This window comes from Paralichthys olivaceus, chromosome 21 (genome assembly GCF_024713975.1).
Source record: "Paralichthys olivaceus isolate ysfri-2021 chromosome 21, ASM2471397v2, whole genome shotgun sequence".
NCBI lineage: Eukaryota > Metazoa > Chordata > Actinopteri > Pleuronectiformes > Paralichthyidae > Paralichthys > Paralichthys olivaceus.
In genome coordinates, this window is record NC_091113.1 from 17,062,711 (window position 1) to 17,078,664 (window position 15,954).

A 15,954-nucleotide genomic window follows, 5' to 3' on the forward strand; every position below is an offset into this window, starting at 1 on the left:
CAACTTCACACAACTTCACACAACCTCTTCTTCTCGGTGCAGCTGCTAAACCTGCCTGCTTGTTGCAGTAGATCACACGAGGCAACATAAGCTGAATCAAGCAAAAAATGTATCTCATTATCTAATTTGATGTCAAGCAGCTTTGTGGAGCTTCAGGGACCTATCACAGTAAATCCCACAATACCACTAACTGTGGGTTAGTAACTGCTTGTAGCAAGAATTCAGCCGTGCTAATGAGCCTGGTCTTCGTCCTCTATATTCTTTACAAAACTAAAATCTAGCATAAATGTATCATTTATCATTTTTAACAATTCAGGGTCTTTGTGCTGTAATGTTTCACAGAAATGATGAAGCTGTGGAGATGAAAAGCTTTTTCCATTTAAAAAAAAAAAAAAAAAAATCACTGTGGTTTTAAAGAAATAATAAATGAGTAACGACTTAGCATAGTGTGACTGTAAGTGAACAGCAGGGTATGTTGTCTAAAAGAGAAACCTTACTGGTATGATGAGGGTTATTCTCACCGCCCAACGCGACGATATCTACTTTGACCTCCGCGGTTTTTGATATCGCCGCTGTTAAGAGACTGACCATTGTTGGCCTCGACTGTGCAGCATATTACAGTGTTGTGGATGCGTCCCTCTCTTACTGTCATAGGTTGCACTCCGCCAGTGATTCATATTGGAGATGCACATGTTTCTGTTGTGCTTTGGACCATTTCTGCTGCGTGTTACCATGTCTGTCTGGAACTCCTTGTTTATGTGGAGTCTCGGGTATGCCACTGGAATAATTCTAAACCTATCCTCTGTTTAATTGTTGATCATTTAATACTTTACTAAATAAAAAATAACATATATGGATATATAACTTAAATATGTATTTAGATAATGCAATAAAACCTCAAACGATTAAGATGTTAAATTTGGCATTATTTATGTTAATGGTCCTTGTCAGAATTATTTTGTAATTGCCAGTTAGCGTGTTTTAGCATGACGCTGGCCAATTACATGGGCCCTCTGCCTCTGTGTGGGTTGAACTGTGTGATATTTAGATAAAACATATTATGTGAGTTAAGTTTGAATAAATAAACAGATATAATGGAGAGTGAAATGCAGAAAATATTTAAACTGTAATTATTTACAATTAAATAGAAGTATCAATTTAGTTGTATTTTGCATCACTTCAATGTAAATTCAGTTAATTTCTAGCTTTTGAACATTTTTGAATGTTAAGTAAATATGATTAAATACTAAAATGCGGCACACTCGAGACTCCATACGTGGGGCGTTTGTTGCATCAAACTTTTCTTTCTGTCAGAGAATATTAAGTTGGGAAAAATCTGCCTCACTTCAACAGTCACGTCATCAAGCAATTGTGTCCATAGATGGAAAAGAATATGTTGAATACTGCATTAGCGTAATATGCAAAACATGAGGGTTATTTTGTATCGCTGCGGTTGTGGTCGTGTCAGAGCCTAATGTATGCAAGCTAGTTTATGATTCACCTGAGCCACAGAATAACAGGTTGGACTTTAATAGAACACGAACAATGCTGCCTCTCCAACAGTCTCTGAAGGCAGCATTCACTTAAGAAAAGAGCTGGCATACATGCATAGATTCTTAGATTCTACATATATATATGTATGTATATATATATATATATACTTGACCATGATGGTATAGTCAGTAATTACTGCTTGGCCGTGGAAACGACGAAGACTCTTTCATTCTTCTTAGAGCTAGACCTTTGCAGCTGTTTATCTACTACCTCCTGATGCTAGCCACATTTAGCTAAAAGTGTGTGAAATATGTGTTAGCATATGCAAATGAAAAATGATAACCGACAAATGATCCACTTGAAGACTAGACACCAAACAAGGAAGAAACTTTTTATCATAGCACATGAGGTAGTCTTCTAATTTGAATGATATGCAATAGTGATAGATCCGATATTATTTTGCCGTGTTAAAGAAAAAAACGCATAGCACCCGCAAATGTTATGATCACGACATTAATATAATTAACAGATGAGATAATTTAACAAAATGGTATTATATAGCTGTGGTTTTTGTGATTAAAGGTGCACACACAGAAAAGTGACCGTATGGCCAAAGGTGGTAATGACATGAAGAGCAGATTTAAACTTTTCACTGAAACGATCCATAATTTCTCTTTCTACCAGTAAGGTTCATGATTCAGTTCTCAGGAAGTTGTGATTTCTTTTCTTTGTTGTAAATGTTGTAGCAAGTCTGAATCAGCTCAATGGTCTTTTCATTTTGTGCATCGGTTGAGTGGAAGCAAACAAGAGCCAGAATCACGACGATGTTGAAAGCAACAGAAAATTGTAGAGTTCAAACACAACCGGATTTAATGTTTGACGTTTAGTTACCACTGAGTTTCATGCATTGAAATATTTTACTCAAAATTTCTACCAGACTATTAAAATCTTTTTTGTTTTTGTTTCATTGAATGTTTTTAGGATTCAGATAAAATATTAATGTTTAGTTTTTGAAAAACATTAACATGATTTAAAATGTTTTGAATTTTGTGCACACAAATAATCAACTCTTACAAAATCTATTTTTAAAAAAATAATTTGGCGCTTCAGGGGAAACCCTACAATTGAATGTGTGTAACTTCTCACAGTTACATTTTGTATTTGAATTTGTGAGGAAAACCTATCAAAGCCTATTTTCAGAGAAATTCTCATTGATGAAATATTTGAATACTATAAATTCAGTGGCATTTCAAATTCAAGTGCTGAGTAATGGTTAAATTTCACAATAAGGTGTTAAGTTGCGTAAAAGATTGTAATTATCACGGTGCTTGTTTGTTTCCGTTCTGTTCAAACAACAAAGGTCTTATCTCACTTTCCGATTCACTTGTTTGTTGGGTTTTATTGGGTTTTCATGATAAATTCTACATTTGAGTGACGACAAAATTAACACGGATGCTGTTTGGCTTTTTGTAGCTTGTTTTACACTTATTTCTAATATGGAATTCATTTCTACTAATTTCTTATTGATTTGTCTCCTGATCTGATTGAACACAAAGCTCGCCTGAAACGCTGAGCTCCTGAGACCAAATGAGCAATAAAAGACATTTTACTCACAATCATTAGAAGGAGGTTAGCTTCAAGCTAGCATCCGGAGTTCTTTTTAACTGATGTCAGAGAGCAGAAGGAAACATTAAAGTACTTCACGACAAAACTGCATTAATAGCTTAGATGAAAAAAATTAAAAACGACTGTTGTATGGACTAACTGCTGCTACCCTTCCCCAGACTCTCCCTAAATAATCAAATGCACAATCAGCACCATTTTGGATCTTCTGTTTCTCACTTTCCCTTGTAGATATTCTTGTTTCACCATTGATCCCCAAATCCATCAGTGGAACATGTTTGACCTTTATCCACGGGTACCTGTGTATTTTAAGTGTTTGCTCATCAGTAGCTGGACATGGAAGCAATTTTGGATCCTTGTTTAATGTGGAATTGGGTGCACTGATCAACTGAATGCATGTAGAACAGAGCTCATTGCGCTGAACTTGTTGTTTTGTCGTGACCATTATTTGTTGAACTTCTGTTTGTCTCCTTGTTTCCTCTTCCGCTGTAAACAGGAAGCTATGGAAGCCTTTTTCCACCAAGAGAGGGAAGGGTCAAGATTGTGAGATGCAAAGTAAAAATCAACTTACGAAAGCAAAATTCTTGCAGTTTGTCAAAAGGTTTATTGTAATGATTTTGACTTAATGTTGCATAATAACATAATTTTGACTTAAATTAAAATGCTGACGTCGCAATTATTCACATTTTGACCAGCTGTCATAATTTTGGCTTTATTTTATTCTTGTCTATATCAGGTTGAACTCAATTCAATCATTTCAGCTTGGTATCTCATAATTCTGGGTTATTAAGTCAAAAAAATCGGTGTCTGTTAAAGTTTGAGCTTCAATTTAGTTTTCTTATGATCTGAAAAAGTTGTAATTACTGTAATAATTTTGGTTTGATCACTCCAGATTGTAACTTATCCCATAGCTGACTCAAATTCTGATTTAAGATGTCATTAGACAGATTTTTTTTTTTACTCACCATAACAGTGAATCCTCTCCCCCCTGGTGATAGGCTTCCATCAGCAGGACTCAGTTGTAGTTGCAGGGTTCTGGTTCTGTCAGATGGGGGCAGTAATGAGGCGCAAACTGAAGTTAATATTTGTTTTTCTTGGATACTAACACGGGTCTTTTGTATGTGATGGTCCCCCTCTAATTATATTAAACCATTATATCGTGGTGCTATATATATTTGATAAAAATGACTTAATGTATTGGGATTACTATTGTCTGAAAATACTTGTGAATTGAGAGGGTTATGGTGCAAAATTTATTTTGGATACAAATAAAAAATAATCTATGTTAATAGTTATAAATCTATTGATATTAACACTGACCCTTGAGGTACATTAGATTGCAGTTTAAAGTTTGTACATCTTTTTGATAGTGTGTACTAGTTTCCTTTCATATGGTAAAATTTGTGCTGTGATCAAGCTTTGATAGACTTTGTAAATAAAGCCAAATGTTTGGATCATAGTATTGGTTGTAATGGATGGCTTCTTTGTTTACAAGCGTTGCAAACAGTTTCCGCATGGCTGTGAAAGTTTATCTGGTGATTTTTGTAAGATCCGACTTTTACACTGAATAAAAAAGGCTTATGACTACAAACGCTGATGGATGTCTTTGTCAAGAGTTTCAGCAGTAAGTATATGACCGACATTTAAAGGACGTTGGCAAGGGTTAGCTCCTTATCACAAATCATCAATCAATCAAATGTTATATTCATAAATCACAATTTTCTTCATTAGGCATAACAAGGTCTAAAATCCCAATTGACTCTATTTAATTGTAATTATAACCAAACTATTTTTGTCAGTCTCATAAAGTCACACAATTTGTGCTGTCATGATTTGGGCCTTGTCGAAGTATCCAGGTTGCAGCATGTGAATATCATGGAATGATAAAAATCACAGTATTTTAGTCAAGGAAGTATTCACATCCTTGACTTGCATTTGAATTTCCCTATGGGGATTAATAAAGAACTTCTGATTAAAGTACTAATACCACAGTGTGCAGGTTATTCTGTTAGAATCAGAGGTCCTACTTTCAAAATCTTAGTGCATACATTGTCACAAAACACATTTTAAGTACTTGATGCAGAAAATGTGGCCATGATACCATGTATTACACAAATACATTTCTAAAACAGTTGGAGCTTTTTAGGATCATCTTGCATCTAACTGCAACGTTTTTCCATATTTGTTGATTTTCTGCAATTCAGAGAAATATCACAAGTTCTTAAAAGTTTCCAATTTACTTTAAAGTCTCATCAGGGTCAGTGTGCATGTTCAAAAGTTAATTTGAGTTAACATTGTATGCTCTACGTTTAAATGTAGACACACTTTATCACACATTTCCATCCTCAAAGACAGTCCCAGGTTAACATTTAAAACATTAAAAAATAATCCTATGATGCAGTATTTTTTTTTCCAGGAGGATAAGTATCACAAGAAGAGGAACAGTACAGGCAGGTGAGACTGTTCACTTGCCTTCCCCCGCCTCCTGCGAGGCTTCATCAGTCCAAATTAAACAAACTGACATCTTGAAAGTCTGCAGAGGATTCTGTATGCTCCACATTTCAGATTCATTGGATCATATGTACATGCGTGTGAAATCCAAAAGACAAGACAGTTGGTATTGTGAGCGTTTTATTGAAAAGCAGATCACCTTTAAACAACAGTCAAAGACAAGTTTAAAATCGTTAACTACTGTCAAGGAGAAGGTGGAATGGAATGAACTCAGGAATGTACAGACTAGATGGACCCCGCAGAGACCAGATGCCAATACAGTACGACAATGGGCTGAGTGAAGGATGGGAATGTGGGGACTTGACAGTTCTTCCCTCTGCTACAGATGAAAAACTGGAAATCTGAGGCAAAAGTTTCAGTGGTCTCTGACCAGTGAGAGAGAACTGCTGCAGTTAGCCAGGACAGCTTAGTAGAGCCAGCTGAAGGCACAGCTAGTGTAGCTGACCAGCTCGTCATCTTTGAACCACAGGGCGATCTCCTTGTTGGCACTCTCCACTGAGTCACTGCCATGGATAATGTTCCTGTGAAAGGAAAGAAAAATGAATCCATCAGCGTTTTACAAACTGTACTGGCACGTTTACAGCGGTCAGATTCAGCACTTACTTGCTGACGTCGATGCAGAAGTCTCCTCTGATGGTTCCGGGCTTGGAGTCAGCGGGGTTGGTCTCACCGAGCATCACCCTGCCAGTCTTCACTGCACCTTTGCCTTCCCATGCCTGCAAAAGCCAACGGGGATGGTGAGACAAAGCTTTGCTAGTGGGCTTCAAAATACAACATGTTTCTGTGGCAGCAGTTCAAACTGGACGATCGTCTGCACAACGGCCCAGTGGCAGAGCTCCTCTCAAGAGTTTAGCCTTTTGGATTTATTGTCTAACCCACCATACTGTCGTATACAATCATCTTACCATGGCAACCACTGGTCCAGAGCGCATGTATTTGATGAGGGTAGGAAAGAAAGGTCTGTCCTTCAGGTCAGCATAGTGCTGGTTCAGGAGGTCCTCAGAGGCCTGCAGCAGGGGAACAAGAAGACAAGGCGTCAGGGTCTAACTGCACTTACACTGAGAATACATTCCTTTGCCCTGCTAACATTCTTCCTGCCGTGGACCAATAATGTGGATCGGTCACAAAGGTCTGACGTGCCACTAAAAATGTTCCTTGGTCACACTGGTGTGCCACACATTCAGCTGGTGTGCCTCTGTATTGCAGCGATTTATTTTGGATACTTTCAATCCAATTCAAATGTCAGAGTGAATATTCTTTAGAATTAGGTTCATTGATCTTTGAAACTGTATACTACAATAGTACCAAGGGGGCTGAATATGACAGGCTTGTGGACACTTGGGCGACACCACACAAGTTTTATTATGTCTGAAATGTATGTTGACTTAAATTATTTTGGATTCAGCTGCTACAAAGTTTACTTCTGAGACTCCATGGTGGTGAGTAGATGAGAGAATTTACATTTTTCAGTGAACTATCCCTTTAAGAGATGTCACTCTGGGTCACCTCACTCTTGAGCTGCACTTGAAGGCGTGTGTCAATTCGAAGTGTTGCCTCCAGATGCTGCCACCCTCAAGAGTATACAGGTTCTGTTCTCAGCAGCTTGTCAACTACTTCTTATTCAGGAACCACAACATGTCAACATGCTGTGGGGTTAGTCAGGTCTTTTAACTCCTATGTATTCCTTAAACATCATGTCCAGGCCAAACATGCTCAATTTTTAAAGCAAATCCTCAACTTTTGTTACATCAGGTTCATTTCTGAGACCAAGTATAAAAGCATCTCACAAAGTGGAGTTTGTCTAAATAAAAAGAAAAAAGTGGGTGAGTTATGTAATCCACATGTGCCTGAGGACACAACTGACTGTGGCGACCGAAAAATACATCCTTCTCTCATGTCACAACCTGAATAACCGCAAATCCTGTGAGCAGCTGTGACGTCAAATCTACATCATTCAGTCTGCAAATGATTCAACTACGATTCTTTCAGAATAAAAAAAAAAAAAAAACTGAGCCCAAAATGACTCATAACTGAGAAAACATTTCAGTGGATGACTAAGTGGAAATCTTTACATATATAATATAACTGAATTCAATAAGCTCCACCTACTCAGGACACTGTTCAGTGACACTTAGTCAGAATGTCCTTGGCTCCCACTGTGGTTTCACTTCCTGCTGAATCACTGACAGCCGGACCAATTAGAATTAATCTTGCCCTCAAGTGACATCCATTAGTATCAAGGCCCAGAAGAATGCAGGTTCTTTTAAATAGAAGTGCTTGTAAAATGCAGGGTTATAAATGAACCACGCTACACGGTAAAGAAAACATCCGTCTGTCACAGATCAGATGTTCAAGGATCAGGAGACGTTGGTCATGCTACAGTCAGGAATAGACAAAAGCAGGCTAATCAGCTCACCGGAGGTCTTAAGGGTTAACCGGCACACTCACAAGATCATGTGCACACCCTACGGCAGTTAAAAATAACACCCTGTGACCTCTACGAAAGGACTGCAACATCCCTAACCCGACAGGTGAATGCAAGCATGACATTATATTCTGTTTACTTACATGGACGAACTTCATGCCCACGAGTTTGAAGCCCTTTGCCTCAAACCTCTTGATGATATCTCCAATGATGCCCCTCTGTACGCCATCGGGCTTGATGGCAATAAAGGTGCGCTCCTTAAGCTCAGCCATGATTCTGAAAACAAAGAAGAAAAAGTATTGAAGACAATAATAAAAAAAAAAAGCAAACTGCCAGAGGGGGAAGCCTGAGTGTCACTCACGCCACTTCATCGCATTTGGCACAGGCAGCAGTGGGGCCGGCTGCCGAGGGCCCCGACCCCATTGTACAGGGAGCGCACAGACGATGTGAAGGTGAGTGAGGATCTGACTGCTGAACCACCGTGACTTGATGCCAGCCCCGCCCACAGAGAGGGAATGACTTTATCCCTGCACTGTCAGGTACACCGGACAGAGTCCAGCACAGGTTTAGCTGCTCACACCTCATGCACGCAGCTGGTGCCTGAAGAATTAACTTACTTATCAGCTCTAGAATGTCATTTCTTTTCCATGTGTGGAATTGTTTTAAACTTCAAAGATCAAATGCAAGAGTCATTTGACGGGGGCCCAAACCAATATGGATTTTAGGTGATCTAATTCTGACATTCTTTGTTAGATGTATTAAAATAAAGATGCATGACCCCATCAGACATTATAATCTTGATTTATATCGGACTTAACACATGGTTCCAAAGTGCTTCACCAAGCAAAGCCATCAGACGACAAAAGAAAGAAATGGTACAAAGAATAAAAGGATAGAAAATAAAAACAGAACCCAGGTAAAATCTGGAAAAGCAACACAATAAAAAAATGTTAGTCCATCGACTCCGCCTGTCGATTTTCCTAAGTGCCGTATAAAGAGCAAGTTGCAGTCAAGCACAATGCCCAGATTTCTGGGAACAGGCTTGAGGTGTTCCTTCTTTAGGGTGTGACATTTTCTCTTTTTCCCCATTTATCTGCCAATAGAAAATCTAAAAAAAGGAATTGATGATGGTGATGATTCTAAGATATTATTAAACCCTTATGACAAAGAAACCAAATATAGAGTTGAAGCATCCTTTATCAAAAAAATAGAGTTGCATCAGAGCATACTGACGAACATAAAGAAAAATTTTGATATACGTCTGTGAAAGGCTCGTCTAATTATTTGGTTAAGTGTTGACTGACATTTATGTAAATGTATTTACTTTAATGATTTGTCACATTGGGAATAAGTGATAGAAAAGGGTGTGCCTTTTCCAGTCAGGATGAACTGTTGGGTCAGACAAAAGCTTCAGGACACCTGCTCCAGCTAAATTCTATTTCCACTGAGAGAATGACCCAAGACTATCATTTGCAGAGCGATCTAAAAACAGCAGGAGCTTTAATAAGGCTCTTCCACTAGTTCACCATGAGCACATACTAAAACATATGGTTACTTCTCAGGAAGTACAACACTAGAGGAGCATTATGGGATGAGGCTCCGTCAGGTTTGTACAGTTCAGTGACTTCATTTCAGGAAGTGGATGTGATCGCTGGCGTAAAAGCTGCTCTCTAACGGTTCCTCAGTCCGTCAGAGGACCGAGACTCAGGCTGAGGCTCCTCACCAGCGGCAGAGACACACTCGGGAGACCCGGGACAATCCGGGACAGGCCCGGGACAATCCGGTACAGGCCCGGGGCCCTCACCGACAGCCACATGGTCTTTTGTTCGCGGCGCTGCAAGACGAATCACTTCCAGCTCCGTCAGACCGTGAACGCCTCATCGCGCCACGACCGCACCGGAACAACATGTCCTACACTTCCACCCTCCATCTAATGTTCCATAAACTAATAAACACGTGAAGATTTAACCGAGCTGGAAGCATGGAGGTCTTTGTGCATGACCTGCCGGTAACACCCGCGTCTACAGAGGAGCACCGAACTGAGGAGCGCGGAGCTGCTTCCTGTAAACCACAGGGTGACTGAGGAGGACGCTTGTTCTGTGGATCGATTGCAAACACCGGCAGAGAAGCTTGATCTAATGTTACCTTGACGGCAGGGGAGATCCGGTGACAGCAGCTGATATCCTGGTTAACGTGGGAGAGGAGCAAGGAGGCTGCGCGGCCGCTTTATATACGCGAGGAGGAGGCGCATCTACGGCAAGTCAGAGGAGCCACGAGCCGAGAGCGCGGAACGGGGCGGCTCACGTGTGCGTCAAGTTCAGACAGAGAAACTGTCCTCACTACTGAGCGAGTGCAACATGTATGTTTGACTTTAAAAGAGCCATGTAGTGATTGTGAATGAGCTCGTGCAGAGGGGAGTAAGGTGAGAGGATGGTGTTTGCAGGAAGTGTCTCTAGTTACCTGCTCCAGATGGTCCAGAGGGAGCTAAAGGGTGGAATTGCACATTACACGATTTAAGCAGCTGCATTGTGGGTAACACTTGATATTAGGGAACACACAAAGTGAACAAATCCAAGCACTTGTAATTCATGTACAACAACTTCCTTACTTCCATCAATAAGCAGTAATCAGGAGGTTATTAAGGGAAACTGTTGCAGAATAAGGTCATTAAGAATAAGGCATTAATAAGTGCTGTATAATGACTTATAAAGAGCCAATATGCCTCTAATATCCATGCTAATAAGCAACTAGTTATTGGTTGATATGTGTTACTGCATTTTGTATTTCCAGAGGAATAAGGAGGTGAAGCTGGGTTGCCTCCAGCATGTGCCTTTGCCGAGACTTGTAGTTTGGATGAAACTGTAAAGAAACTTGCCTACCATAATTATTTGAACCTAGAGCTACACTATCTTAGAATGTATTTCCCCCAAAACTGTTCAGGTATGAATTGGACCCCCGCACCTTTTGTTACATGTTAGACGAAACACTTGAGCATATGTTTTTTTATTTCATGCCCTGTGTCCAAGAAATGTTGGTCTGATATAACAGATTGTATCTCACTAAAGATAAGCCACATTCCAGCCATAAATATTTCTCATATATCTTTTTACGTTGATAACTTAAATTCCATTCCAGACAGGAAAAACATTATTATTCTTGAGAAAATATTATATTGCCATTGGAATTTAAATTTAAATTGTCCTGTTTGATTTGGTAAAAAATAAACTGAAGCCGGCTGCTGGGCCTATTTCTAATATGATTTAACCACAGAACAGTAGAAAAAAAATGTAATCAGATTTTGTTTTATTGATCAGTAGGATAACCTGTGAAGGAAGTTATGTTGCCATTGCGATTTGTCTGATTTTTAGCAGAATTATGCCAAAATTACTAAATCAGTTTAATTGAAACTTGGTGGAAGGATGTGCTATGGGGCAAAGAAGAGCAGATTCAATTTTGGGGTGGACACATTTTTTTATCACTTCCTTTAACATTGCATTTTTATTTTGATTGTTTTGCCATTTTCACCAATTTCCCATGGTGTAATTCATGGCTCTTAACGACACAATTCCAAAAATGAACCTCAGAGTACTTCATAAGCTAACAACAAATGTGTTCGAGACTAGCGCCATGTGTTTGAAAGTTTTGTTGGGTAACGTTGATATGTCCTGATACTGATTCATTCATGTTTTACAATGCAAATATGATTCCTGGCTGACTCCCCCCTCCAGTGTCTCCTCAGCAGTTTGCAGCGTTTGAGTGTTGAGAGTACTGGTTGGGTGGGCTAAACTATTTTGCACCTTTATGAGGGGTCAGAGGGACTGCAGAATTTGCATACAGCAGCTTTTACCTAAAAAGAAAAATGCTGGGAGATGTGGCATTCTCTGTTTCTCCACACACCCTTGAATGCTTAACCTTCAGGCTGCTTTATAGTAAAGTGTGTGTTTGCAATCCTAGGTTACTCATGATGCCCACCATGATAAGATGATTTGACTCATACAGACGTGTTTACATGAATAAATGAGTGCACACATGTGCTGTATAGATTATAATATGTAAGTACGTCCTCGGGCTTGTAGCCTACGAATAAAGCTTTTAAAAGGAATCAAAGATTAAAATCAGCTGTTTATATATTTTATGTAAAGAGCTGCATGCTATCCACAAAGTCACTGGGCATTACATCATATTAATAGAAATAATCTTGAGTACAGCCTTACTCTCGATAACTTAAGCAGATTCATATGCAAGTTTTCTAAGCATTGCTTCCTAGGAGTATGAAAATATGATGTATCTCGGGCCTTATCAAAACTCTGGATCTGCTTTGAAACATCCAGTTTTCATAAGTTGCGTCCTCAGCTGGCTGTCTCTGGCTTTTGATAGATGCAGCAGCAGAGCGTGAGACCCAGAGATGAAGTGTATCCTCCACACTGGGAGTATTTGTGGCTCCGCTGCCTCTGATCAACTCTGACTGTTAGATGATTAGAAGACAGACTGGAAGACACAAAGCCTCTGGTTGAGTTCACTTTGTCTTAGGTGAAATGTACAGCCCTGCACACATGCACATGCTTAGAATCACAACTGCCCAGTTTCCTCATCTCATAAGCTCTCTCTCTCTCACACACACACACAAGCACGGTTCATTGACACAATCATTCATTGCAGATTTTTGAGATACTGTTTTCAACAGGTACCATGCACATACACTTTCCATCCCCACATCCCTCCCCAGGAAATCATCAGACCTCCAATCACATACATACAATATGTGCTAGATAATTCCCTCTATCTTTCACCTGTCCTTTACACCCCCTTCCTTCAAACCTTAGAAGGATGGGACGTTCAAGAAAGAACCTGTGACATGTTAACATTGCAGGTATTTTCTGAGATTTCCCCAGGAATAGTGCATCGATCTCGATGTAAACAATGTGGCATATTTAGGTGAACTAAAGAATACTTTGCACCTCCATTGGGTGGAACAGGTGGGTATGAGAGGGATGAGTAGATCAAAAAGAGCTCCTGCACACTGTTCGACTTGCAATCAGTGATTTACTATGCTGCAACGTTTCAAAACCACCTTAATCAGGCCAAACTGTTATCCCCTATATTCAGGGGACTGAAATTTGGTGCTGCCTGATTCATTTTAAGGTGCCTTAGTAGATGTGTGTGCTCTACTGAGTGTCATTATCTTCCTCTGTTAATATTTTCTCTCCCTGCATGGGCTGTTGCTCCTCTCCTCTCCTCTCCTTTCCTCTCAATTACTTTCTTCCTGCACCTCCAGCAGTGAATGCTCCTATAATCAAATGGAGAGTTAATCCCTTGGTTTAATCTCCCGCTTCCATACTCCCATCTACTCAACGTCCTATTTTTACCAGGGTTTAAGGCCAGGATTAGACCATCCTTCTCTCACTCTCTCTACCTCTCCCTTACATTTACACTGTTTAATGGATACAGCTATTGACAGTTAAGTTAACCACTCTAAAGCTTTGTAGTCTGGTGAAGGCCTGTGTTTCGTCATGGATTGTTGTGCTTCTGGCAGAGAGGCAGATGCGGAACAGGATGCAATCTAAGAAATCCAAACTCGGGAGAAACACAAAAGACAAAGTGACAAAAAGTGAGAAGCAACATGGGAACACTGGAGCAGAGGGAAAAACAACAGCAGACACATTAAACAAAATCAAACAGAAATTAAGAATATCAAAATCCATACATGGAGTGACTCAAGAGGCAGATCCTAGCAGAGATAGCAGAGGAAAGCAACATAAATTGTTGTGTGTGTGCGCCTGCATAGAATAGAAAAGAATGCCTTTAATGTCATCACACAATGAAGCAGGGGGCAAAATTACAGCCACTACCACTGAAAGGTGCATTTAGTAGAAAAGAAATGATATATAACAATAAAAATAAACGTTAAAAACTATACAAGATAGTGCAAAAATGCGTGTGTGTCTTCATTTTGTTACTATTCTATATCTTCCACGTTTTATATATATTTCCTCTTAAAGTTTATAAGAGGAATACGACCTGCAGTGTCTTTTATGAGCCACACTACTCATTAAGTCACTGGGGATGTATTATTATTATTAATTATTAATACTAAATTATTATTACATAGAATTAATGGCAAACCCCCTGTGATATTCAAGCAAATCAAGACGCGTATCCCTCAGAGAAGAGGTATAGGTGCCAGTGGACAGTGAGCCGAGGAATGAGGCTGGGGAGGACTGGACAGATATCCCAGGGGCTTGGAAGACACATTGACTCCTGGATTTCACCAAGGAGGTCAGGCAGAGGAGGTCCATAGAAACTGTGGAGCATCTCACTCAGACATTTGCACTCACCATATGCATATTTACCAAGTCACTCAATTGGCGGTTCATGTCATGCTGTGAACAAGCAAGGACACACATTCAGGCCATTCCTGACATTGTCTTAGTGTGTTGATGTGCTTCTTTACTGCTTTCAACACAAAGGAAAGGACCCATTGTCTCAAGCAGTATCAAGTGGTTTATGCTGTACTGGAATGTAACAGAAAATTGTCATTTTGCTTTTAGAAGAAGCTCTCCAAGGCTATGTTGATAGAAATATTCTTGCTGTCAAAAAGTTGGTTTATAGTCTCACACTGCATAAAGATGCGAATGAGGGTCCCTGGTTATGCTTTCAAATAGGGAAGCAAAGGTCAACCCCTACGTGAAAGCAAATTTCCTGTATATCTACGCGACCTAAACTCTTGGATTAAGTCAAGAAAGAGCCACCTGCACAAGTCGATATGAAAACCAATAATGTATCAACAACAGTGCATACCTGGGTGGATCAGGACCTGAAATTATTATCAGAAGAAAGGCTGCTTCATATTTCAAATTATTTTTGTAAAAATATTATGTTGTTTAGTTTACAGGCTACAAGATCATCTTCAAAATGAAACAAGGACAAGCATGAAATGAAATGATAACACATCACAATGTGGTTTGGATAACTTGGTTAAACAATGTTAAACCTGAGCGCTGCTATTCTCAATACTCACAAGGCTTCTTCCTACAACAGCCACAAAGTACAATAAACTTGGATGAATGAAATGACCTCACATAATCCAATGGCACCTGTTTATTATACACACATGTTTTCGTGCTATGGCTGTTCTCCCAGCCCCTTTAACTGGTGTAGTTGTAATGTTCTACAGGAATAACTGATCATAACTTCAACAATAGATCATTTTAACTTACATCATTAATATTTTAATGCATGATGACTTTTACGCCTCGAGATTTAAAAGAATCATTTTTCGTGGAGGACAAGACATCACTGCGAACTACACCTCAGTACAGAGCAGCTGGATTACATGCATCCAAAGTTGAACTAAAAATGAAATTAAAGATTAAAGGTACAGTGTGTAGAATTTAGTGATATCTAGTGTTGAAGTTTCATGTTGCAGCTGAACACCCCTCACCTCACCCTCTCCTTCCAAACATGAAAAAGAACCTGTGGTAGCTTCAGTTGTCATAAAAACACAAAAGTTGTTTAGTTTGTTCAGTCTGGACTAATGTAAAAAACATGGCAGCCTCTGTAGAGAGGACCCCCTCAATGTAAATATAAAGTATTTAAATATAAAGTATTTAAATATAAAGGGTCTTTTCTGGGGTAAAGAAAACTACAATTCATACAATTTAGATGAAACGAACTAGTGAAAACATCATGAGGATTATTCTACATTAAATTACTGCCAATAGATCCCTTTCACCTAAATCTTACACACTGGACCTTTAAATACGTTTTGCTCCAATCAATTTGTGATGGGCTGGGCTGGACTGAACCAACGCAAAGAGTGGTTCAAAAATGTATTTTTCTTTTTAAATCTTGTTTTGATCAGTTGCTACAACTCAAGAAAATGTTTACAAAGACAAAAAGTG

At 39.4% G+C, this 15,954-nt stretch overlaps 1 protein-coding gene across 2 annotated transcripts; it reads right to left on the bottom strand.

Moving 5' to 3' along the window:
- Positions 1 to 5,731: 5,731 nt before the first annotated feature.
- On the bottom strand, positions 5,732 to 10,469 carry LOC109626746 (nucleoside diphosphate kinase A2-like). Of its 2 annotated transcripts, none has more exons than XM_020082891.2 (5): positions 10,199 to 10,469; positions 8,197 to 8,329; positions 6,534 to 6,635; positions 6,232 to 6,344; positions 5,732 to 6,149 (listed from the first exon to the last, which is right to left on the bottom strand). In XM_020082891.2, exons 2-5 carry the CDS (start codon positions 8,323 to 8,325, stop codon positions 6,035 to 6,037), a joined length of 459 nt encoding a protein of 152 aa, XP_019938450.1. In that variant the 5' UTR covers positions 8,326 to 8,329; positions 10,199 to 10,469; the 3' UTR covers positions 5,732 to 6,034. The 2 variants fall into 2 exon arrangements, with proteins under 2 accessions (XP_019938450.1, XP_069373455.1); XM_069517354.1 differs by lacking the exon at positions 10,199 to 10,469 and adding an exon at positions 8,415 to 8,795.
- Between the last annotated feature and the right edge of the window lie 5,485 nt (positions 10,470 to 15,954).